Source organism: Pleurodeles waltl, chromosome 3_1 (genome assembly GCF_031143425.1).
Source record: "Pleurodeles waltl isolate 20211129_DDA chromosome 3_1, aPleWal1.hap1.20221129, whole genome shotgun sequence".
NCBI classification, from domain to species: domain Eukaryota; kingdom Metazoa; phylum Chordata; class Amphibia; order Caudata; family Salamandridae; genus Pleurodeles; species Pleurodeles waltl.
Window position 1 is genome coordinate 1,604,233,581 of NC_090440.1, and position 26,915 is coordinate 1,604,260,495.

At 46.9% G+C, this 26,915-nt stretch overlaps 1 protein-coding gene across 4 annotated transcripts in view; it reads left to right on the top strand.

The window, feature by feature from the left end:
• SYTL1 (synaptotagmin like 1) overlaps window positions 1-26,915 on the top strand; it is a 272,953-nt gene that overhangs the window by 234,337 nt on the left and 11,701 nt on the right. For all 4 annotated transcript variants that reach the window (XM_069225245.1, XM_069225244.1, XM_069225243.1 and 1 more), the window contains exon 13: window positions 3,967-4,066. In XM_069225245.1, coding sequence (XP_069081346.1) covers window positions 3,967-4,066 — 100 coding nt within the window. The remainder of the gene's footprint in view (window positions 1-3,966; window positions 4,067-26,915) is intronic.

A 26,915-nucleotide genomic window follows, 5' to 3' on the forward strand; every position in this document is an offset into this window, starting at 1 on the left:
GTTGTCCACAGACCTGTGCAATGTGTGCCTTTGGTGTATCGGCACCAAGTATGATTCCACATCCTGTGACAAATGCAAGAAGACAGACTCTATGTAGCTGATCATAATATGAGAGGTCAGTCCTGTTCAAAGTTGTGAGGTACTTCCTGTTCCCACTCGCAATTCTCAAGTAGGTCCAGGAGCAAGTTGAAACTTAAGTTCATAAGAAACAGAAAAAGTCCAAGCAAGACTCTTCGCCACTCTGGTGTGCCTTCTTCAAGAGCTCTCTTTGTCAGCACAGGAAGGGACCACCCCTGATTTAGACGTCTGACTCTGATCTGATTCCATTTCAGCTGCTGATGTGCTCCAAATTCCTCTGACCATTAGAGATTCTGCAGCAGCAGGTTTCAGTTAAGTCATTTTTAACTAGTTCTGAATCCCTCCGCTGTGCCTTTGGAGGGCATGGATCCATCAAGGCCTACATTCAGACGTCTGCTGGCAGGTCCTTCCTTGACACCAACTGAACCTGTTCGTCCTCAGCCAACTCTGCCTGTGGCTCTGTGCCGGACCTTGACCTCCCTTACTGCAGACTCTACCGGTTGTTCCCGTATCAGTGCTGGCTCCGGCTCCACAGGCACTGGTTCCAGATTCCCCCCCGATTTAGTGCGAATTCAGACGGACTTTAGAAAGGCTGTTCTTTATATTGCACTATAGAATAACCGTGGTACAACCGCAGATTGAGGATGGCTCTCTTTCTGTTCCCTTGCCAAGGAGGCTGTATTTCAATACGATGGAGACCCTCTCCGGCTCTGAATCGGATGCTCTCAAAGGCCTTGAGCAGAGTTCCAACAAAGAAGATGAGGAGGCAGACAACTTGTTTCCACTCATTACATTGATGCTGGCTTGTAACTCGATCTCCATAGTGCCAGTGGCTTGGACACTTTGCCAGAGACTTAACTGAATTTTGCCGGCTGTGGCCCCCAACAGAGGAACATGACTCTTATTTAATGGTAGGACGTAGAATCACAGTAATGTTAGATTTACAGTTGCCTATAATGGAGCTGAAGGCTAATATTTTAACTGAGGCTTTTCAGTCAGGGCAATCTACTTCAGAGACCTTGTTGCCATTTAATGAAGCATTGATTTAATTCCTTACAGAAGCCTGCTCCAAATGTTGCTCAACCTCGCCAGTGAGTCTCCCTATTGCACAACCACACAGAGGTACACCAGGTGATCCAGCCTTCCTAATCTGAATTCTGAGAGCCTGATTGCTCAAGCCTTTAGGAGCAAGGTCATTCCAGATTCTTTTCCCACTGCACCGCCAAACAGAAAATCTAAGAAAATAGGCAATGTAAGCAAGAGAGTCTTGCTCATTGAATGCTGTGTGCCTCCTGCGTCGCTATGCTCAGGTCCTCCAGATTTCAATAATGGACATGCCCTTTGTGGGGCCTGGTTGTTTGGTTAAAAAAAAGGCAGATTTGGGCCCAGAGCACTTTATAGACAGCAGAGCTAGGCTTGTTCTGTAGGGCTCCTTGTCCTGCTTGCTAATTCCACCAGCAGTATTGGAACTTCCGAGTAACTCAAGGAGACTAACCTATGGCCTCAAAGGTTAGGGCAAATGTATAGGACATTGTCAAAATAAGATATAGATATCCCGCCACCTTCTCTGCCAAAGCACTTTAGTTTCCCCTCCACCAGCCATTTAAGGGCAGAATCCAGCATTGTTGGTGGTCTGCGGTTTGTCCCGTACAGCCCTATGTTTCTTATTTACTCCTTGCCATGTTCCTCAAGATTAGCCCAGCAATCAGTGGATCATCCTGATAGTGTCTCCTGAGAAGTGCTCTTACTGCTAGCCAAGAGTGCAATCAAGATGGTGCTCGAGGTACACAGAGGAAGGAAAAGCTACTCACAATACTTTCTGGTTGCCAAGAAGGAATGGGGGAGTGAGACCGATTGTGGATGCTGAACTGCGAGAAGTGGATGTTTTGGGAATTTCAGGGCACCTATGTCCATGTGCTGATCCTGGAGTCCCAAATTAGGTGTCTCACTGTTATAGTGTTGTCAGAACAGTTTTAACTCTAGTCTTGCACTTTGGCCGTACGTCAGCTCCTCAGTTGTTCAGAGGTCATTCCGGTGGTAGCTGTGCATCTTCACATTTCAGGGATACACACATTGGGGTACCTGACAGCTGGTTCTTGAATGTGAGCCCAGCGCATCTGTTTATGAGCCACCTGGAGCCAATGTTATTGTTGCTGACCATCTTAAAGTTCTTTATCAGTGAACGAAGTGGCTCTGGACCCTCAAATGTGGGTAACAGATGCCAACATGACATGCACCAGGCAGTTTTTTTATAGCTCTTCTAGAGCTTGCAACAGTGACAGATAGGTCATGTGTGGACAGGGACTCTGATGATTGCCAAAGGAGCTGTACCATTGAATCACTATTTTTGGAGCTTTGTGCCATCTGTCTGACCAGCAAAGCTTTTCTGCCTTCCATTAAGAGCATGTTGATTTAAGTGCCAACAGACAATATGACAGCCAAGTGTCACTGCAACAAACAAAGTGGAGTGAGATCATGTGCCCTGTGCCTGCATGCAATGAGACTGTGGCGGTAGCTGGATCTTCTCATGATCTCTCTGACAGTGTGTCACCTTACAGGCACCCTAAATGTCAGAACAGACAAGCTCAGCAAGTGTCCTCTTGCAGACCAAAAATGGCTTCTGCACCTGGAAATGGCGTAAGACCACTTTGCTCTGTATGGCATGATTGATTAGATATGTTTGCTACCTTTAAAAACACCCCTGATTTCCCCTGCCTTAGTCTTTATGCTGCATCGAGAGCTCAGTTAAGAGCCAGTGACATCCATCCTCCCCCAGATCGAGAGATGTCTGCCAGTCCATCCTATCACTGTTGTAAATGTTTAATGGGCGGAGCCTGTCCCTAAATAGTATAAATAGTTTTACTTTTTTCTAAAACAAACTCCAAAGGGTGGAAATGTTTTTGGGGGAAAAAAAACGAATTGCACTCACACCATGGGAGTCATGGTGGGGGTATTTCTTTCTATTTTTGTTGACCCTCACCACCAGGTTTGATCTGGCAATGATGTAGAGCAAAAAAAAAATAGCCATCCGACCACCCACTCTAAATTGTACAGATGGTCGGATGGCTAACCTCCTGTTGCCCATACTTTATTGGCCTTTGGTGTAGTATGTTAGTGATGGAGTTAAAGCAGACTCGGTCATCAACAAACGTAAGGTAATTGGGCAGGTGGACTGAATCTGGCCATTGCAACCAAGTTCCCGCTTCGCCAAACTATCTAGCCCACCCCTTTAGTTATGACACTCAATGTGCACTCATTTTGAGCTTCTTCATAGGTGAATCTGTGACCAGGTTTCTCACCGCAAACACTTATGCACTTCATGCCAGTAAACTGCATGCATACCCAAACCAGCTGCCAAACATAGTGCCTTCTTAGCGGACACTTGGGAATTATGCAGCCTTTCTTTCTAAAATAGTATCACTCTCCCACATTATTCTCGCCCCCACATCCCCTAAGGATGAGACGCTACACTTGTTTGATCCACCGTGTGTGTACTTTGGTAGGATTAAGGAATATTAGGTGGATTTTCACCTTTGTTTGATTTTCCGGTGCCCTGCCGGTAGTTATTCATAGTCTAGCACTATGGGATTATTTCAGTACTTTGTAGAAGCAGTTAGTTTTGCAGCGGGTGTTTAATTATGTTTGTTTTTAACTTCTCAGTATTCCGTGTTTCACAATGCATACATGATTATTAATCATGGCCTATTACCTTCCTACTATGTTATCTTGACGAATGGAAAATCCATAAATCATTTCTGCCCACATTTTACTGTAATTGCGTCAGTTCTCCCAGTTGCAGATAGCTCTTCTTACATCTAGCCTATTTCAATCTCCCACGGCCTGCCCTTTCTTTGCAAGGTCTCTAATGTTTTCCCCTTGTTTCTGCAGGAAACGGCCTACCTCCCACAGGAGAGCTGCACATATGGGTGAAAGAAGCTCAGAACTTGCTGCCAATCCGTACTGGCACCATTGATTCCTTTGTGAAATGGTAAAGTTGAACTGCTGTGTTGCAATTAAACTGAGAAGGAGGAGAGAAGGCAATACGTTTAGGATGAAAGGGTTAAGTGGCAATGCAAACATCTACAGACATTATCACATGATTATTTATGTAGAGCTTAAGTACCTTAAGACAGGATCTGTTCTCTGCCGCTACCCTTTAATCCTATTTATAGTATTTATTGAGGGTCCATCTAGCAAAAAGGCGACAGAGATTTGCACGAAAAGACCATGGTAGAGCATTGTACGTCATACACTAAAGGAAAAGGTGAAACCCAGGATGGAAGGATTTCAGCCGATAATGTTACCAGGTTTTTTTCTGTTAGGACCCATGAATGTTGATAGCTGCTACGTTAACGGAAAGGACTTCAAGGTCAAGAAGAAAGGGTCTACTTTCAGGATTTTGCTTTTGTACAAAAAGTTCTCTTTCGAGACGTGTGCCACTTAGCAGGCAATATAAGCCATTGGAACGGATCCGTTTTTCCTGGCATATGTGGGGGAGTGGGGCTGTCTTAAGTGGAGTGAATTCATCAAATACAGTGAGCCGTGCAAAAAAGTGAGCTGCCTCTAACAAATGTCAGTCCCTTTTTCAGAGGGTGGGCTTCCCTTAGAGTGCAAGCTTAGTCTGTGAATACCATGATGTGTCTCATAGCTACACCACCAATAGATTGGTAGACCTCTATAAACTTCTGCACACTCGGATCTCTCTGGTGAAGTTGCATTAAGGGACCAGGTTCTTGCTAACTAATCCTTTGGCTCTTGTCATTTGTGTTTTAGACCAAAGACAGTCTAAGCCATAGCGTCCCACCTTGTGAACATTGGAGGGTAGTCCAGCAAGAAGAATAGAGGAAGGTTGAGATAAACGTCTGCTTGATGGGAGGGGGAGCTTGCCTCTCCTAGTTATTCCATAAATTCTTTCTCTAGTCACTGATAAGACAGTTGTCTTTTCAGAAATTAATGCAATGGTTTGTGATCTGGCCTACACCTGGTAAATATCTAGACAGAGTAGTCTCTTTCTTATCCAAGACAATGAAGTAACTGTTGAAGTTGTGTTCCCCTCATTTAGTAGGCTCAGATATTTTGCTTTTTGATCACCTGGTTTTGGACTTTATACTGTCGGAGAGCCTCACTACCTGTCTCTCACCCACAGTAATTACATGGTAAATGTACTGTACATGTTTACCACGAGGGCCTGCCTTTTAAGATGAGGCAGCCGCATTGCGGTGAGGGGCAGTAGGCTGGTTACACATGTGAGGGCTGTGCATGAGACTACCGTTGTGCACAGCCCAGTAACTGCGTACTGGTAGCCTAGGGGAGAGGGGACACTGCAGGGTAAGGCCTTATCATATTAGTGGGCACTCATAGGGAAAGTCAGTACAGTTTACAGTTTTTTTCTGCAGTGACTTTTTATTCTATACATGGGGGAAATCTGCCTTGGAGTGCAGTTTTGCTTCCTTTAGGCCTACAAAATACTGTGAGGTATAAAACTGGAGTGAAACATGTGCGCAGAGTCTGATAACACAGGTCCAAAGCTCATATGGTTAGTCCAGAATTTTGAATATTTGTCTGACTAAGCTCGTGATAAGGGCCTTTTGTCAACCTACTGGGATAAGCTAATTATTCTGCTCTCAGCAGAGGGATCAAAGCAGCCCCACTCCCCCCCAGGACATCATAGCTTGGTTTGGCAAAACTTTCAGCTGCAAAATAAGAAAACGGTGGCCAAAAAAAGCAAAATACTTTGGCCCAGCCAGCAAACCAGCACTGGGTTGCCAGCGAGACCTGGGGAACAAGATGTCCGGTGATAGAGAGAGAGTGCAGAATACAGTTTAAACTCTGTGCTCTCTCTGGCAGCATTCTGGCACATTGTTTTTCAGCGTGTCACACATGCTGCTGGAGTGAGCTGTTAATGTGCCCTCAAGCACCCTCCTCCCATCTCAGTGAAAGGTGGGAGAGGGCGGAGGGGGCTACTGTAATGTGCCCTGCAGCAGCATTTTTTTCATGGTGCTCCTTGATGCAGGAGGTTTGAGGGAGAAAAATGAAAGGTCAGGAGGCAAAAAAAAATAGAGGGCCATGGGGGAATGGAAGGAGGCTGTGAAATAAAGATAGCAGGGAAGGAGGGAATGTAAGAAAAGAAGGAGGAGTGCCAAGGACAGGTGGGTAGATAAGGGGAGAATGACGACTGTGAGGTCACGGGGAGGCTGGGGAGGAGGAGCTAGACTGCGGAAGGAGGCAGGAATGCTACTTTCTAGGTCCCAGACTCCAGCAGCAACAGTTTGCTCCTTTTTACCAGCAACATTTGTTTTGGAGCAGCTCAAAATGGCGTCGCAGAGCTCGAGAGGGAACAAAAATACCTCTTTCATGCTCACCCTCATTTTGTTGATCCAGAGCAGTAACACAGGGTCAATAAAAGGAGGGGGGCATTTTATTGTTTGTGGTTTAGTAGGGGATTCTGTAAAAACTGCAGGATTTTTACAGAAGCCTGCAAAATTCTGGAGGATCTGCCAAGGCCTCCTGACGAAAAAGTAGTAATTGCCAGTGCTTCCCTCAGCTCCTGAGAAGGCAGGGGTGGGCAAGACAATCTGCATCTCTTAATTAGCCGTCACACTATACCAGGGTTTGACAGCCCACACCCACTAAACTAAGGAGGAAGCTCAGATAGCTGAAGCCAACACAGGAGTGGGCTCCTCTATGAAGTTTTGATCAGAAGGACCATGGCAGTGATGTCAGCAGAGTTGAGGCTCCCAGAGGTGTTCTGGCCAGTGCCATCTTGAGCTGTCCCAGCATGCTGTGTAGGAGGGTTGGGACAGAGGTGAGGTAGCACTCTAGGGTTGGCCCGGAGTGCCTAGCTTCTAGAACCTTTCCTAGGGTTGGCCAGGGGTGCAAGAGGTTTTTAGTTTTTTTAACTGGACCTGGATGTCAGCAATAGCCATATACAACTGGAAAGACAAGCGCTCTGATGCCCAAAAGGACTAAGGACTCTGTCCTCAGTTGAGCCAAGAACCATTTAGTCTCTTTAGGGGGCTAGTGAGGCTGGCCCCCTTACAAGTCTGGTGGACTATTTAGGGGAATATCTGGGTTGCCCCCAGACGGAAGAGAGGCACAGCAGAGACAGGGGGTTAGGAAAGCTGGTGCAGGGATCCAGTGAAACCAGCTTCCGACCTGTTAAGGTCGGAAGGCTTGCTTCAACTGCTCCTGGTGGCTAGAGCTCACCACCAGGAGTAAAATAAGCCCAGGGTCGTCCAAATCAACCGACCGGGGACCGAGCTATGGCCTTTGTTAAGGTTGGTGACCTGTGACCTTGCCAAAGAAAGAGCTCATGGAGCTCCCCTGCAAAGTTTACAAACACCCCCAACACAGAAGAAAGGGACTCGGGGCCCCATCTGTGGGCCTCCGATGATGAACGGCTAAGGGGGAACACACTCATGCTCCCCAGCTGGAGGGCTACCTACCCCTGCTTCCACTGTCTAGAGGGGAGCAGGGGAGCCATTAAAAAGCATGCTGCCAGCTCCCATGCTGTCAGTCAAAGATGAATGCTTGGGGGGGTGGGGGGGGGGGGCAGGCAAGGGTAGCCAGAAGTGCCCCCAAAGGAGGAAAGGCGAGGTGGTTGGGTGGGACTGGGGATCCCAAAAGAAAAAAATACAACAAAATGAGGTGCAAGGCCATAGACCAACAAGGAAAAGGGATTTCTCATTAGCTGCTCATTACATATTCATTGCTTCCCCTCTGGAGAGCCCAATAATGCTCTGTGGAGCTTATTTGCATATTGCTTTGCTGCTTGTGGTGCTCTCCAAAACAGGCAGGGGCACCACCATGGTAAATTAAAAAGGGTTGAGTTGGGTTGGGAGGGGCTACATGAGTGCAGTAGTACCCCCCCACCCCCAAAGAAATTAACTAATCTGGTTCATATCTAAATGAATATCAACCAAACAGACTCAAAGCTGTCACTTCCGAGGTTCACATCTGAGTTGCCCTGCTGGGAATGGTTTCTTCTGTAGCATCTGGTACTTAAAGTCTTATTTATTTCATTATAAATTCAAGATTTCAAGTACCATGTTGAAAAGATAAAAATGGATGAGATACTTGTACATAAATCCTGGAAAGTGAGGAACTACAGGCTTAGTTTGACTTACAGGTAAAAATATACTGACGCCTCAATTTGACACTGATTGTACCCACTCTTGACACAAATGTAGCCAGAAAAGAAAAATGGAGATTGAGCACTCATTTTTTGACTTGGCTGAATTGAAAGATGACTACTTTAATAAGGATATCACTGCTGCATGTTTGCGATACAAGGGGCCCAGAAAACGGTTAAGGGATCAGTCAAGGCTTTGCTACCCCACGGCTCAGGAGACAAGTTCCCACATTTATTTTGATAAATCAATTTTCATTGTTTTTCGTGTAACAAAGAACTCACATTGCTTCATATACAACGCAATGAGAGCAATAATACAATGGTCAATCAATTAATCAATCATTTCATCTGTAGAGCATGACACTGTCACCCCTTGGGGGGGGGGGGGCATCTGGATACTGGGGTGCGGTGCTTCTGTCAAAGAGTGAGGTCTTGAGTCATTCTGAAGTCCACAAGCAAGAGTGTTGCTCTGAGGGGGAGGGGCAGGTTGTTCCAGGTCTTCCATGCAACGTAGGAAAAGGAGCGTTCACTGCTGCAGCAGATTCGGGGGGTGTGCAAGGGATAGCGAGGAGTAGCTCAGGTGTCTGGTGGGTTGGTGGAAGCTTAATCGGTGGTTGATGTAGACCGGTCCTTGGTCATGTAAGGCTTTGTAGCCATGTTACCTGCCATCTCTTCTGAACCTGGAGCTATTGAAGGTCTCTGAGGTGGGCGGAGATGCTGGTGCATTTAGGGAGGTCCAGGACAAGTCTGGCTGCTGCATTCTGTATGGTGTGTAGTTTTGTGAGGAGCTCGGTGGAGATGCCGGTGTCGAGTGCGTTTCCATTGTGGAGGTGGCTGGTGATGAGGACCTTGGTGATGGTTTTCCTGGTGTTGACTGGGACCCACTTGAAGATTCTGAAGAGCATGTGCAGGGCATGAAAGCAGTAGTAGATGACTGCTTTGATTTTCTGCTTCATGGTCAGCTCGCTGTTAAGGATGATGCTGAGGTTGCAGGCGTGACCCGTGAGAGTGGGTCTGAGTTAGGCTAGCCACCAGCTATGGTCCCATATGGATGTGTGCCTCCTGAAGATCAGCACTTCTGTTTTGTAGGAGTTGAGCTTGAGGCAGTTGTTCATGGCGTTGCAGAAGTTTATTCTGCTGGAGGAGGGATCTTCAGTGAGTGAGAAGATGAAATGGGTATTGTCTGCGTAGGAGATGTTGAGCCTGTGGGATCTTATGAGGTCGCCTGGGGGGTCATGTAGGTGTTGAACAATGTGGGGCGGAGGGACAACCCTGGGGTACGCCGCATACGATGTTCTTAGGTGCGGAGGGGAAGAGAGGCAGCCAGATGCTCTGAGTGCGTCCTGTCAAAAAGGAAGTGACTCACTTGAGGTTGTTGCCTTGTGGTCAGATGCTACGGAGTCTGTTGATGAGGGTGTGGTGGGAGACGGTGGATAGGTTGAGGAGGATCAGGGCTGCGGTTTCCCTGCGATCAAGGAGTTCTCTGATGTCATCTGTGGCAGTGATGGTTGCAGTCTCCGTGCTATGGTTGGAGTGGAAATCCTGGCTGGGAGATGTCCAGTAGGTTGTTTTCTCCCAGGTAGTTGGTGAGCTGTTGATTGATGTCTTCTTGAGTACTTTGGCAGGGTAGGGGAGGAGAGTGATGGGGTGGCGAGTTTGCTTGGGTCAGTGGAAGGTTTCTTTAGGAGGGGTCTGATGTGGTTGGTTCTGAGGATGAACAGGTGGTGGAGGCATGGGTCCGTGGAAGCCCCAGAGTGGATGAATGACATGATGGCCGAGGTGGATTGAGTAGTGAGCAGTGTCCATGTGGTGATTGTTCTGTTGGTGTGGGCTGGTGGGTTGAGAGAGCTGAGGTTGGAAGTTGTGGGATGGGAATCAAAGTTGTTGTAGATGCTGGCAATTTTGCTGTGAAAGTAGTCTGAGAGGGTGTTGCAGAGTACTTGGGAAGGGTGGATGATATTCTCTATGGCTGTCGGTTTGGAGTATTCTTTGACTATTCTGAAAAGTTATTTGGTGCTGTTGGCTGCTGAATTGATGCAGGTGGTGATGACCCCTCTCTGTGCCCGTGGTAGTTGCTGAGGGCTGCTATGTGGACGGCTTGGTCGGATGAGGTTATGGTGGATCAGCATTGTTTCTCCAGTCTGTAGTATCTGCTCTTGGTGGCTCTGAGCTCTGCGCTGTACGAGCTGGCTTGTCATAAGGTTTTGTTGGTTCTGGCTGGCCACAGGGGGGTGACTCTGTCCGAGCATTTGGTAATCCACGTGGAGAGGTTCAGGACGGCCTGGTCCAGGTTGGATGAGGCCTCTGATAGGTGCTGAGGACCTGCATCCACTGTGTTTCTGCTTCTTTTCCGTAGCTGCAGTAGTTGGGTCTGTGGGTATTGGTGGTGGTGTGTTGAGCGTCAGTGATGGTTAAGTGTATGATGGTGTGGTGGGACCAGGAGAGTTCCGTGACGTGGCTGAAACTGACTTTGTCCCTGGAGATGAAGATGGGGTCAAGTGTGTGTACACTCAAGGAGAGTGGTGGGGTTGGGGCTGTGGATATGGAAGTGGAGGTTTCCAGTGAGGATGTAGTGGTTGGAGTCAATGGCTAGTGGTACGATGATGTTGGGGATGATGTTGCAGAAGGCTGATTGCGGTCCTGAGGTCTGTATATCAGGGTGAGTCTTACTGTTGTCTTGGCATTGGGTTGTAGGTGGTAATTGAGGTGTTTCATGAGGAACGTAGGCTTCTCGTTGGTGGCCATACATTGGATGCGGCTCTTGAAGATGATGGCGATGCCCCCGCTGTGTTTGTTGGTGTGGTCTTGGTGTATCATCTTGTAGCCATTGGGTGTTGCAGTGGCAATGTAGGGGTTGAGTCACGTTTCGGTGATGAAGGCCACGTTGAGGGAGAGGGAGCTGATGGTGTCCCAGATTTCCGTGACGTGTTTACAGAGGGAACCGGACATTGATCAGGATGAAAGGGAGTAGTTCTGAGTTGTTTGTGGTCTTCCGGGTGGGTGTGCCGCTTGGTCCTGGGTTAGTGGATCGGGCAGATTTGCTATTGCGGCCCCCAGGGCTCTGAGCTCTTCTGCGGTGTAGCAGGACAAGCGGCAGTGTTGGCAGGTAAAAGGTCCTTTGGTGGATCGGGGGGAAGAGGTGCCTCAGTTGTTGTTGAGGCTTCTGAGCACCTCAGTGGTGTAGTGGTGGGTGGGCCAGGGTTCCCGGCACTGGGCACGGTCCATGCGCAGACGGGCTTGCCTTTGATGTGCATTCCGCATAGCTGCGCCGCAGCTTCCACTTAATAGGTCCTGGGGAGGGCAGGGCGTAGATGGCAGTGGGCTGTGCTGTCAGCAGCAAGAGCGGGTGGGAAGGGAGCAGTGGGAAAAGGCGGTAAGTGGGTAAAAGCACAGAGCGAGTGATCAGAAAAGCACAGCACAAAACAAAATATGGTGCGAAAGAGCACTAAGAGGCAAAAGAGAGACTAGCAATAAGAAGGGCAAGCAGACAAACAGTGGGGCAATAAGGGGGGGGAACGGACAGGCAGACAAAGTGAGGCAAAGAGGCAGAAGACAAACAGGGCAAAGAGGCAGACAGTAAATGGAGCGCAGGAGCGGAGCAAGCAGGTCAGAGGTGGCAGGGCACTGGCAGGTAGGCCAGAGACCGTATGGGGGCGCTGGCAAGGACCTGCTCAATAGGGTCACACTGCAGCCTCCATTAAGTAGATCCTGGGGAGGGTGGGGTGTGGATGGCATGGAACAGGGCCAGAGATGGCAAGAGTGGGTGAGAAGGGAGCAGCAGGAAAAGGCGTGGGACAAGTGAGCATGACTGCACAGAAAACAACAGTAGGAAACAAAATATGGAACTAAGCACAAAGAGGCGACAGAGAGACTTACAATAAGAGGGGGAAAACAGTGGGACAATAAGAGGGGAGAAGCAAACAGGCAATAAGAGGGGGAAAGCAGACCGTGACCCAATAAGGGGGGAAACCAGACAAAGTGAGGGCAAAAAGGCAGAAGACAAACAATGAGGGCAAAGAGATAGAAGGCAGACAGTGAACAGAGCACAGGGTGGGGAGCAGAGCTTGTGGGTCAGAGGTGGCAGGGTGCTTGCAGCTAGGCCAGAGACTGTGTGGGGGAGCTGGCACAGGACTGGTTCAAAACTTTCCCACCCACATGCATACTATTCACTACTTTCCAGTCCACATTAGCGACAGATTTTAGTGCGTTTGTGAGGACAGCCTCTGGCACAATATACTGGTTGCTCCATCTTAGCACACCAGTCCACAACCTTCTGCCACTCCACCCAGGAGGCTGAGGTGCCCTCCATTTGCAAGCAGTGTCTCATTTGGTGACCACTGTGGCTAGCCCCTACCATTATTCCCTCACATCGGGCCTGACAAGGCCCTCTAGTATACCCAGTAGGCCCGCACTGGGGTTTAGGTCCAACCATGTACCCAGAACTCAGGATAACTTTCACTCAATGCCCTGCCAAATTCCCATCCCTGAGGACATGCTAATAACATGTGGAAAATGTCAGCCTCATCGTGGGTTCACAGGAAGCAGGTGGGTAAGATAACGTTGTCAGCCTGCCATAAGTCTTTGGATGTAAAATAAGTGTTGTGGAGCAGCCACATCCTGGAATAGATGGCTATTTTGTGGGGAGCGAACTGTGCGTTCCCCCCACACACACCCCCAGTCCATGTCCACTAGGGACTGCAGCCATCCTTCCCCTATCTGTTTGAGAGACAGGAACACCTCCAGCTCATTGTTCACTAGTGTATGATATATCTGAGAAACTGCATCTTTACCAAGGTGGCCATTTAGTAGTTCGGCCTAGAGTGGATGGTGATCAGGCAATTCAGTAGGGACCCAGATGTGATACGATAGGGCATGACGGAGCTGTAGATACTTATGAAACTATGTGCTAGATAGGGAGAGTTCTTGATGGAGCTCCTGGAAGGATTGCAGACGATCGCCTTTTCACACGTCACCCAGAGTGGAAATCCCAATCCAGTGACAGCGTCTGACTCCTTCAAGGCAAGTAATGTGCAGTAGCTGTTGTCCCACAATGTCGTCAATTGTGTAAGCCTCTTTTTCCATCCCATAATGAAGGAGGCCATGCTTCACAGTCTTCTCAGGGAGTACGCAGGATCATCCCTCCCTCCAGTTATTCAGTCATTGATTACCATCAGTTGGGTCTTCCGGTAGTACAGCCTAGTGTCTGCCATCCCCAATCACCCATTTTACGCTGACTGCATAGCCCTAGTCAAATTTAGACAAACTGGGCAGTCCACCCATAAAAGGGTTTGAACCACTGTTAAGTTTTTGGAACCAGCTACTGGGAGTATCAAAGGGGAAATGCTGGAGTGTGTACAAAAATCTGGGCAGGACCATCTTTTTAAAGAAAGCCACCTGGCCCATCAAATTGAGCGGAGGTCACTCCCATCTCTGAAAGTTGTGTTTCATGTTTGCCATAAGAGGCGTGAGATTAAGACTCCATGCAAGATCAGTGTTCTTAGAGATATGTGTACCCAGATACTGAAAGCTAAGCCTATGGATAGGGATAGATGGGTGCTGGGTGACTACACTTTGATCGCCCTGCAGGAGGACTAAGGGCACTTATGACCGAAGCGGCTCTGTACAAGGTCAGTATCTCCAGGGAGCGAGGTCCCGAAAGTTAGCTAAAAGAGGACCATGTCATCTACATACAGAGCGATCCTACCTTCCATTTGGTTATCCACCGCCACCCCTCCACCCTTTCATCACAGCAGAAGACCCAAGCCAAGGGTTCAATGGCTAGAGCAAAGAGGAGCAGACACTGGGTGAATCTGTGCCTTGGCATATTGGGAAGGCATCTGACATTGTTCCTTCAGTACTTGAGGAGTTGGGGCACTGTACAGAAACTGCATGTGAGTTCTGAATTTGGGGCCAAATCCCATCCTCTCAAGGACTTCAAACAGAAAGGATCAGTCAAGTGAATCAAGGGCCTTTTCAAAATCTAATAAAAGGAGCGTATACAATGCTGCTTGGTACTTCTGGCGGGCATAAAACTACATTTGTCTGGATGGTTTAGGACAGGAAGGGCTTGCTGGAGCCTATTGGCCAGTACTTTGACATACATTTTTATCTCTACATTAATCAAGGAAATTGGACGATAAGAGGAGCAGCAGGCGGGTGCATGTCCTGCCTTAGGAAGGTCAAGTTCAGCAGGAAACCCACCCTTGTCTTTTGCCTCTTTATAAAGGGCCAGTATGTGGGGGCCCACCTGGTCCTAGAATGTATGATAAAACTTTACGAGAAATCCATCGGGTCTGGGTGTTTTCCCCAGTTTCATGTTGGTGATGGCCTCAACAATCTCCTGTAACGTGAGATGCTCCTCAAAGTATGAACCGAGCGCCAATGGGAGTTGTGGTAGTGGAATGTTGTTAGGTATGGGATGGTCTTGTTCCACTCAGGGCCAGGGATGATTAGTGGACAACATTCAATAACACTGTGCAAAAACTGACTGAGTTTTCAACAACTCCTGTCTGAGAGTGCCAGCCCGCTCAGCAATTTCCTCGACTATCTTGGAGGTCATCTCCCTTCTAGTCAACCAATAAAGTACATTTCCACTTTTATCTACCCATTCATACACCCACTGCACAGATGCTTTCCAGCAGTGCCTGGCTTCTTCAAGCGAAACATGTTGTTCAGGGTGCCCTCATATTATGTAGTTGTAGGTCAAGGATTTTGGAGGGGTTACTTAGAATATGATGCTCCAGCATCTGGCGTTTGAGTGTGGTAACTATCTGTGATACCCAAATGCCAATCCTCTAGTTGAGGCTTTCCCCGCTGCCCACAGAGTGCCAGGCGAAGAGACTGTGCCCTTATTGTGATGAAAGTGCGCTTGTAGTTCAGTCAACAAATATTGCACCAGACATCGCAACGGACAATCTCCACCCATCTGAACTTAGCCATTATAAGTGAATGATCAGAGATACCCCGCAGCAGGATACCAGTCCCTTTGAAATAAAGATGATTAGGGGCAGGAAGGAGAAATAAGTCTATACTTAAGGTGTGGTGAGCTGCTGAGGTGTGAGTATACTTCTGATCTCTGGTTTTCCATACCTACCATGCATCAAACAACTCCATAGAATCCATCCATGCCCCAGGTTGCTTTGCCCAGGATAGTTGGTTCACTGTCGGTGCATTATAGGAGTCAAGATGTGGGTCTGGGAAGGCATTAAAGCCCTCTCCTATTATAGTGATCCCATGGAGGACCGCTAGGATAATAATCTCTACCACCTTCAATGCAGGAGCAGCCAATCGGGCTGGTATATATACATTAAGGAAGTCATATTGTTGACCCCCACAAACAGGCTGTGTACATCTTCCAGTTAGAGGTTACCACCAGTGAGAATGCGTTATGGAGGAGTGCCACTCCCCAGGATCCCCGTGTGAACCCCACATGATAAACGCAATCCGAACAAACCTCTTAAAAAAAAGTGGCAATGGATGCCTAATAAGTGTTTCCTGCAGCATCAGTTCTAGGTTTTATTTCCCAGTACACAATGGGGTTGGTGGCCAAATGTAGTTGTATCAGGGGAGTTTCAGCATTTTGTAATGGTCTGTTATTCAGAATCTGGAGGGCTTCATTTAAAGGCTCTCTCCAGCTTTTCAGAGTCCCATTAGATTTTTTTTTTTGTTCAGAACCCCAGGGACACTGCTGTTCTTCTCTGCTTTTGCCACCTGCTACAATCTACATATTGTCCCTGGATAGTTACATGCAACACTATGTCTCCTTCCTGCACGGTCCACAAGTCTAAAGCCTGTTGAATAATTTCTTTTGGCAAATCAAAAGCACACTGTTGCTCTTCACCACATTCAAACATCTTTTTTTCTTGTCATTTTGTACCAAAGGATTAAGATTTGACTCAGATGAGGGTCATGTTGTCTCCAAAAATCAAAAAATCTCATGAATCGCTGTGTCTCCTGCTTAGTGCGAGGAGTAGCAAACTCCAAAACCTTTAGTTTTACCTGTAGCAATATCTCTCTATGTCCTAGCCACATTTTACTCTGAAAAAGCTCCTTGAATATATCGTTAACATCCTTAACGTCTTGCTGGGTGTAACCTTTTAAAGAATGCATTTCAACTCCTTCCAAAATCTGTGGGCTACTCTGTATTTTTTTGTCTAAATTTTGGCTGAGCACAAACTACGTTCTGCTCATATAGCTCACACTGGCCCCCACCTTTTTTCACCTCCTCATTACTGGAATATGAAAAAATCAGCTTTCTGTGCAATGGCTTGGTAGATATCAGCCTTATCTTGTAGTAACTTATTCTAACAAGACAGCATAGTTAGGGTATTCGTTGTTTCTCTAATTTCTTATTTTCATATTCTAACTGCTTACATCTCTCATGCATTTTTGTGTAAGCTGACAAAGTATACAAACCCTCCTGTCAAGAACAAAAGGGACATCATTCTGTTCAAAAAGCACCATTTTTAAACATATAAAAACAGTATATCACTCTGTTTTATCCAAGCACCCATCCCAAAATTTGCGGTGCTTCCTTTAACTCTCTGAATAAAAACATATTTTCACTTTTAAATCGTACACTTTCAGCTTCCAACCTCCCTTTAGACTGTCCGACTACAGCAAATTGTTTTGCTTCACTAATGACCGAGCTAAAACACTCATGCACTGACCAAAATTTCCAGAATGCGCTTCTTATTCTAAAGAAGGCATTTATTAATCCACTTCTCAAGGCTCATAAAGGAATGTCAGCATGCTGAAAGCACACGTTTAAAAATGGTCACGACTATGAAATGAAAACACGCACAAATGATTTTCCACAGCAAATACATGTATCTGTATTACAATGCAAATAATGAATAAAAAAATATGCATCACCATGAGGTATGGCACATCTGCTTCATCTCCCTCCTATCAGCATCAGATCGCCAGATCCCAGAATCGATCGTAGAGAGAGAGAGAGATCAATTATCCTCACGGGAAGGATGACACCTCAGTGTCCTGAGCATTTCTGAGATCTGAATCAATCCCGGTCCATCTGGTCTCAGCCTCTTATACTTTGAACAAAGAGAGGAGAATTCTAGAAACTCCCTACCACTACTTAAGTTTATTATTTAAAAAATGCTGATTACTTTAGGTCTGCTTTTAAATAACAATAACAAGCCCTCCACACAGCTGTGTTGAAGAGGAAGCACATTGCCTTCGGGCAGTCTCCAGACCAACCCCCGGAGCTCCACACAGGCCAAACTGGTGCCCAGCAACATCTGGTAGAGTCAAGCGAGGTGCAGAGTGTGGGAGAAAAGTGTCAATCCCACACTTGGGCCGATAGGGCTTCTGTACTTCCAGTCCGTCAGCCAGCATAGTACATTTGCTCCCCCCCCCCGCTTACTACTGAGGCCTCTCTCATGCATCACCAGCTCCTAAGGAGGTTATCAGGTGCATTGCTTCCCGCCACACTGCAGATAAGTAAGCGGGGCCTTCCTCCTGTTGCGTAGGTTCTCATTATCCTAATTAGACTACTGGATTCAGGCAGCAGAATCACCTGGACTGCGGGGGACTGAGTCTGAACCCGCACCATGTGACACATGTCGGCCTAATCTGGGTTTGTACTGGCTAACTAGCAGTGCCTCATCTCCACCCAAGAGCAGGGATGATTGGGTAACCAGGCGCATTACATAAATGACTCAGGGGAATTGTGGTCACTCAGATCTCATCCGTTTCTCTCAGTTACATTAGTCTCACATATGCAAGGACAATCAGAGGCAGAGTAAGGTTCAATAAGGTTTTATTGAAGTAACTACATCTTAGATAATAAAGCATGTATTGCAATAACTAGGACGATGAAGCACAATAAGATTAAGATTGTGACAAGGAGAGTAAAACAGAAATAACACTACCATGTTGTCACTAACGTTTGTAGAGGTAGTTCCTACCTAGGCTATGTTAGAGGACAGCATGTTAAGCTCTAATTCTGACCTTCAGGCTCCCCCTAGGAAGACATCATCCATCATACCTAAGCAAAAGACATGTAGTCTACATAAGCAGCTGTAGCGAAGCAATCAGCATACAGTCATGGTCATCTGGCTGGAATCTCCCTCTAACATACATAGGTCAAAGTAGTGTTTTTATAATAAAACAGCTGATGTTACAAGAAAGGATCCCCACATAAGAGTGTGTATGTTTCTGAGAACATTGGAGGCAAAGCATACCACTTTTGCCGGCAACCTATCTTACTGCACCCTTGAGAAAAGCACAGAGTGAAAGAAATGTCTTGGTTAAGAACACAGTGCTGACCTAGGCGAAGAACAGCTAGATCGAGAAAATAAAACAAGACCGCAAATGTGGCTACTGTTAAAATAATATAACAAATCTAAAATAAAACATATCTAGGTTAAAGTGCACAACGGCAGGCCTAGTTTGCTACAATAACATGTATAAAACAATAGCTAAAATGGCTACAAAACACTCCCGAATGCACTACTTCCACAAGGCAGCACAATCAATGCAACACAGACCAGCCCCCAGGTGAGGACAGAAAAGAAACAGCAGAGAAACGCTTCCAATCCAGGCCACCAACACATTCTCGAAAAGCACTCTGCCCCCACTGGGAGCATCCAGCATATCAGACAGGCTGCCCATGGCAGAGACAGCCGCCCCAGCTGGCAGCCAGACACATTTTAAGGCAGCTCTGTCCCACCCCAAAAAGGTGCATTTCCATGACACCGCACTGCACTGCACTGCACAGCTCCACCAGATCCTCCAGCCATTGCAGCGCCGCTGCTCTTGGCTGCAGACAGTCTCATGGCAAATAGCTCCAATTAGCCCCTAGGAGTCCGGGCCAGCATTTAAAATGTTGAGGAGGCACCAGGCATTGGAGTAGCACCAGAGTGTACAAAGGTGGAGCCCCCTTGAAGCAGGATTCTTGCAGATGGCAAAGAAGGTCTCAGTGCGTCAAACATGTCCATCATCTAGGCCACACCACCAGGGCTCACATTTAATAATGTTTGATGGGTGGTAGCGTGACAACTCAATTTATTGCTATGCATGCTGGCCTTTATAATTTTAAGAAAATAGTACCTTGTCTTCTGCCGTGCGTCACACAAGCCCTTGTGCAAAACATTATTTAATCTGGCTTTAAGCAGCAGTCAGGTTAGGGAATCAAATGAGTAGTTCATAACTAGGAACTCACTATGTCACATTTGCTCAAAGAGTTTAGCCTCATCCCATAGGGTTTGCACAGAATTAATTACAAATGATAAAGGACTTATCTCTAGAAAGTTGAAGAACTGCTTTCTGGCGTTATTTGGGGCATTTAAATTGAACAACTGCTTTCTGGCGTAATTTGGGGCATTTAAGTTGAACAACTGCTTTCTGGCGTAATGGCGTAATTTGGAGCATTTTTGATGCGAGCAGTATAACATATTGGTTTGGTGACCCTCATTATCTTTTTGAAAAATTTAGTTGGATTCTTCGAGAAAGGAGTTCTGATGTAAAGTGATTGCTGGCCCCCCCCGGTCATTGGGTGCATAGCTGTCAACATTGGAAAGAATTTCTGGAGTCAGCACATTTAAGACAGAGAGAGAGGTGCTTAGAAGGGGACTTTCTAGTGCTGTTAAGGGTAATATGATTCCTAGAACAGTGGAGGTTGATGTCTGTACGTGGCATTCTGATAAACACATTATCTGATGTTCAGAATTTGCGTAAACTGATCCTTAAGGAAATCTTATCTGTTCAAGCTAAGTTCAAACCTAAGTCTAATTGCATCTCCCGGACAAATTTGGCTGTTTGTAACCAAAGACACACAGTGGTCTTATCTGGAGCTCTGTCATAGTTTATGAAAGCAAAGTATCAGGCAGGTATGGCTTAGTCCAGAAGTAATCCGTCATCTCAAATATATAGCTAGCGTTTATTAATGTGAATATGAGAAGCACTTATGAATGTTTCATTGACCATCAGATAATGTGTGACATTTCAGCTCTTTGACTGAATAGTGCTGGCATTAATGAAAAAGTTCCTTGCCTTTGGTAACAGTCTTTCTGGTGGACGCTCTAACTGTGGATTCCTCACTTTTTGAGGTTTCCCCAGGCATCAGACTAGATATGGAAATTTTAAAGCAGTACCCGCCTGCATGCCAGTAGATGGGGTGTGTGGTTCAAAGCTAATGTTGTTCCGCTCCAGAAGTGGCATGTGGAACCACATATAAACACCACCCATGCACACTGACATCAGCTGTTTTATAGACTGTCTGCACCCCAATGCAGAGCCCATCAGAAGACTGGCCCTAACCAGTGTGCAGACCTCTAGACTTGGGACCTTTTTAAGATGGAAAAGAGTCCAGTTACCAGAACTGGAAGGCAGGAGGGTCAGTGAGTAGTCTGAGAATTAGAGTATCCACCAGACCGGTAACTAATTTAGACTTCTGATGGTTACTTCTAAACACAAATTCCTCGCCTTTTGAATAAATAGCAAAGTAGTATTTCTGAGGCTGTGGGTGGTGTTGTGTACGCCGAGTTGACTGAGAGGGCGTGTAGCTCAGCACACGTATCGTAATGTTATGGCATTGAGGAAAATGGTCTTAAGACAGAAACCACAATGGACAGCTGTGCAGCAGCTCAAAAAAAGAACACATTAGGAGTGTGATGATTAGGATCATGTCCCACTAAGGCATGATGAAAGGTGTAGGCTGAAGCATATGCAATAAATCCTTTAAAAAACCTCCACAGAAGGGAATTTGAATGAAGAGGACTGATTGGCAATCACAGAAGTGCCAAATAGCAAATAAACAACCTTTAACTCTCCAAAAAAAGTTGTTGCTGGGCTTTTGACAGCACAAAAAGGAACACTTCAGATAGTTTGAACTGAAGTGGGTCAGTACGACTTGTATTGGGCTTCTGGATTTGGCTGGAACGCCAGAGGATTTTGCGGGTGGTGCAACAACTGGCAGGATTCTTGAACACAAATGCAGGTTGTATTAGGAGGTGGTGCAGAGTCTCTTTCACGAATGGGAAGAACCTTGGCTCGATCGGTTTGTCGCGTGCAATGTCAGCCTTTATGCATGTTGGAGTTTACAAAGCATAGATCTAATGAGTTTGTAAGTCAAGGGAGAGTCTAAATGTAAATCAGCGAGAGGACTGACAAAATCTGCCTCCAAGACAGGAGTTAAACAGGAATCTCCTGTGCCACGGAGGGAAACCGACTAAAATAGCTGGCTTTGGAACCTCTCCCAGCCCCTACACTAAAGAGAAAAGGACAGGGGCACCAGTCCTCCCCATGTGCACATCCTCCTCTACTGCCCATACATCACCACAGTAACATTCACCACAGGGTTCCCCTCACTCCTGTTATGGGGAACGTGACCTTTTCACCCACCAATCCCTATGGTCCACCATTCAATCTGGTGCATACCAATGACTAGTGGGATGACTATGATGTTTGTTAAATCTGTCAGCCTTAGGGTGGTCTACCCCCAAACATTTTGTCTGGATTTTTGCTATGTTAGCCTTGCTCTTTACCACTACTAACCATTGCTAAAATGCATGTGCTCACTCCCCTAAACATGGATTGATTGGCATATTTAATTTACATATAAGTCACTTGTATAGTGGAGTAGAGTGGTACACCATATACCCATGACATGTAAATTAAATGCTACCAGTGGGCCTGCAGCACTTATTATGCCACCCACTTAAGTGGCACCCTAAAACTAGTCCCAAGCCTGCCTTTGCCTCCTGAAGGCAATGTCCCACTGCCATGTCAACTTGGCAATTAAAACCCCTTGCCAAGCCTTAAACTCCCCTTTTATTACATATGTCACCCCTAAGGTAGGCCCTAAGTAGCCCATAAGGCAGGGTGTAGTGTAAATAAAAGGTAGGACATGTACTTTTTAGTTTTACATGTCCTAGTAATGAAAAACTCCCAATTTGTTATTCTCACTACTCCGAGGTCTACACCTCCCATAGGGTAACACTGTGGATTCCTTATTAAAATTAATAAGTTATAGTTCCTAAACCAGAGGTGGTAGATACATTATATTTGGTATCTAAGAACTTGTAATGATAAACCCTCTTCAATGGAAACACACAACAAATTTATCATCACAAGTTTGAAAATGACACTTTTAAAAAGTTGCCATTTTTCTGCCCTTAGCCCCCTGTGCCTGAACCGTGCCTTGGGACACATGACTGGGGGTACCTGACAGTTGGGACTTTGTGAATTTACCCCAGACAGTCAACACAGTAGCTGGATTAGCAGAACCTGAACGGGCCATTAACTGACAACGGGTGTGGGAGCTAAGCACAGTCCCACTTGCAACTAAATAGGCTGGGCTCTGCCTCCACACAATAGGCTTAACAACCTTGTATTGTGAGAGCAGCCAGCTTCGAGCCAGGACAGTGGAGGCAGGACATTCCTGGAACTTCGCAGAATCCTTCTGGAAACTTCTCCCAACTTCTAGGAGCAGGGCACCAGGGTATAAAAAGAGTACTCTCAGACCTGCTCCTTAGTTCACTACTGGATCTATGGAAGGACTCGGAGGACTGCTTCTGTGACCTGCTGTGCACTCTGCCAGACTGCTGCTGTACCTGGAAAGACTGCTTTGTTGCATGGAGCTTCAGGACCAACTCTGCTGCAGAGTTCTGCGTCACCACCTACACCCAGGACTCCAAGGGTTAATTCAGCTGGTCACCTGTTTTGACCCACCGGAACATAACATGCTACCACCATCTTAAACCTGCACCTGGACCCATCCTGAGTAAGTCTTGCACCTCGAAAAGATCTCCCCCCACTCCTGGATTCTTGGTTCTGGTGCTAGACGTGCCCAGGTGGCCATTTTCTAAAAGTGAGGACTTGCTATTTTGAACCCTAAAGTTTAAAAAATCATACCTCCGGTTCTACTAATTGGATTTTGATGGTTTAGGTGTCAAATAATTTACTAACATTTCCTCTATTTCTCTAAATTGGTTTGGGAGTTTTTATTTTGTTCTGTTTTCACTGTGTTGCTGCTTGTATAGTGCATAAATACTTAACACATTGCCTCTAGGTGTAGGCTGAATGTTTTTTGTGCCTAGCTACCCATGGTTAAGCACACGTTAATTTAGTGACTTTTTGTGGTTCATCCTGCAAGGGACTGCAGCTGTTGCTTTACCAAGGATCGCACCCCATTTAACCAACAACCCAGTTTCTCACAATGTTGATCTCCAAGAGATCCTGACCTGAATCGCTATCCGGTTGGATGATCAACACCCCCAGACAACACTGTTGAATACCATGAGGCAACCGCATTTGACATACAGGTGTTTTTTTTCCTACAAGGAAGATGACTTCTTGGTGGAGAGACTAAGTCCCAAACAACAGTCCAGTTCGTTCCCATGTTGAAGGGTATGCTAAAATCCAGCACAGACATCTTCGAGGAACTGGTCAAGACGAGAATGGTAACTCTCCTGGGGGTAGAGGTGGAGGGACCCTCCATTGGCCCACCTTATATTAGTGGTCATGTCCCTCCTAATTGCCCATGTGTCAATAATGCTCAAGTCATGGGTGATGATTCTCCTGCCCAACAAAGAATGCAAGAACCTAATGCTATTGTGGAAGAGGGTAGCAGTAGCAGATCCCACTTAATGGAAACATGCTATCTATCACCCGGCTCTTCTGATACGATAAAGCCCATTTGAATTAAATACAGGAGCTCATTAAGCATCTCCCAGATTAGTATAAGAAAAGGGTGAAGAGGTTGGTGTCAGAAGGAAAGATACAGCCAACACTGGATCCGGGGGTGGTTAATACTGGTGCCCTTATTTGACGTCATGCATGGCATTAAATTTCTGATTTTGGCCTGAGGTACAACAGCATTTGATCAACCTTCACATCAGTGGCGAACACCTGTTTGGCCCACAGGTTGACAAGATGCTAGAAAAGAAAGGACACTGAAACTGCCAAAACCATTGCAGACCTCATTCCCCTAGGGCCCCTTTTAGAAAACACCAATTTATGACAGGCTTCAAGGCTAGCTCTCCGACCCTTCTCAAAAACAGCTGCCACCACACGATTAAACCAAAGGTGCCTACAAAGGCAATAACAGGGGAAAGGGATGCTCTTTTAAAAGGTGCCTCCGCCTCTGAACAGTGACTCCCTTTGCCTTCCTTCAGTCACCTAACACCTGTCAGGGGAAGGCTGCAAAATTTTCTTCCTCGCTGGCAGGAAATGACATTAGCAGTGGCCTTCCACAGCTACTGCCTACAACTTCTGACACCTCCCACAACATCCCAACCCGCAGGTGCATTCTCAGCCGGGAATAGCTCAGATTTCTAGAGGAAGAGGTCCAAGCTTTCCAGCAAAAAGGGACCATAGAACCAGTGCCACCCCCCAGCAGGGTAAGGGGATGTACTCTCTACTTCCCTATTTGCAAAAAGAACTGCTCCCTTAGGCCCATCATGGGCCACAGTTAGATCCAATGATACATCCTCTCCAAACATGTACATGTGATCATGCTGCAGAACGTCATCCCTCTACTTCAACAGGCAGCTACATGGCAGCCTTACACCTCAAGGCCCCCTACTTCCACATTCATCCCACCCACCAACGATACCTGCTCTTTGTGTTAACTGGCTGTCATTACCAGTTCAAAGTACTTCCATTAGGTGCAACCACTTCCCTTAGGGTCTTCATCAAGTGCCTGTCCGTGGGTGCCATCCATTTGAAGGGGGGGGGGGGCATTTGTTCTCTCCTAACTAAGCAACTTGCTGATCAACAGGACAAGCAGACTACAGTGTCTAGTGCACATCCAGTCAAATCATCTTGCTTCGCCATAGTCTCGGGTTCACCATAAATGCCACTAAATACCACCTATAACCAAAAAATGTATGTCCCCATGAGAAGCTTCCCAACAGGCTGGATTTTCTCACCAGGAACCAGGACCATAACAGGCGCCCCAACCCCAAAAATGCTCAACTGAGTGACATCCTATGAGTATCCCATAAATTAACCACATGTTCCTCCTTTGCTGCAAATGGGGAAAACAGTTGTATTTCTAAACACCTGTACCCCTAAAACCTTAAGTCCACAATACCATTGGTGACTTCCTCCAGCTCCAAAAGTCAGGCCTAACATACACCCAGATAAGGCTACACCTGCAAGCCATAGCAGCTTACAGACAAAACAATATTGAAAAGTGCTCATGGAAGTCCTAAAAAGGGTCATTCCTCCCTGGGTCCCACCTACCCCACTGTGGAACCTTAACATATTCCTCACCACACTTATGGGTCCCGGTTTTGAGCCCTTAGCTTCTTACCCTCTCCAGTACCTCTCCTGGAAAGTAGCCTTCCTCACTGCAATAACCTCTTGGACACATTACTGAGTGCACTCTTCACACTACAGGAACCCTTCTTTCAAGTTCACAAGAAAAGAGTAGTACTCAGAACTATTCCCAAGTTCCTCCCTAAGGTATTTTCCCTTTTCCCCATTAAGCTCCTGGCCTTCTATCTCCAACCTGATTTTGCAGCAGAAAGTTCTTCTTACCCTAGATGTTAAACATGCACTCATGTCTTAAAATGAATGAATAAAGTTTTTCTAAACAGCTAACCAGTTATTTAGGAAATGTCAATCTAGCTAACATACGTAAAACAGCTATGTAGTTAACCCCACACATCTTAACTAAATAATATTGTGTGGCTATCCTAGCCAGATGGTCCTAAGGCCCTTATTGCAGACATCTGCATCGGCAAGCTAGCCACTGCTTATGGAAGGGTGCTGCTTTACAGTCTGTGCAGAGCATGTGTATAGACAGTAACACATGCAATGAACAGAAAATGTTGCTTACACTGCAAGCATCTGTTTGTAGCGTGTAGTGCTCTTAATTTGCATGTGCCCACCCTCCTCCCTAGAAGCATGTGGCTCTGATCACAGACCGCCTTTCTAAATTAAGGTCCTTTTCTCAATACACACTCCTTTCCTGCGGATCCCATCTGTGCAGCACCTAACCTTACTTTGCTCACAGATGTATCCCAGGAGCAGGATAGTACCCCCATGACCAACATAGTGGTGTTGCCCACTCTACCCCTGGGGTGTGACACTTGTCCCCTCCCCAGGGATAACTCTGTCCACCCGGACAGCAAGCCACAGTGATTACTGACAGCTGCCAGGGATGAGAGCCAGGCACCAGGCCTCTCAAAGCTCTCCAACCACTGTGGCTGTGGAGAGTGGGGGGCGGTAGCCCCAGGTGCTGGGCACCCTTTAACCACTCTCCCTTCCACCAGGTCAGGGATGACAGCCTGAACCTGGTCCTCCCCTCTGGGGCTTTGTACCCTCCCTCCTGGAGCGGTACCCCCAGAGTCCAACATGGTCAGGGTGCTTACAGAAGTCACCCTGTACCATTCCTCCACCAGTGCAGGGCTGTTAACCTGCCACTGGCCCTCCAACCTGGGGCCTGTACCTTCAGGTTGGACTAGGGCCCGGGGTGAGGCTTCCCTCCCCCTGCCCTCCCTTCTGGGGTCCAGCACCCTCCAACTAGGAGTGGCCTCCTCAGAAGACAACATGGTAGGGGCACTGTTATCAGTAGCCCCTCCCTCCAGGTCCGGGGGGACACCCTGAACCTGGTCTTCCAGCCCAGGGTCTGTACCCTCAGACGGGATCACCGCCTGGCAAACCAGGACTTCCTGGGAGGCACACCTACCCCCCACCAGGTCAGAGTTTAACCTCTGCACCTGCCCATTCAACT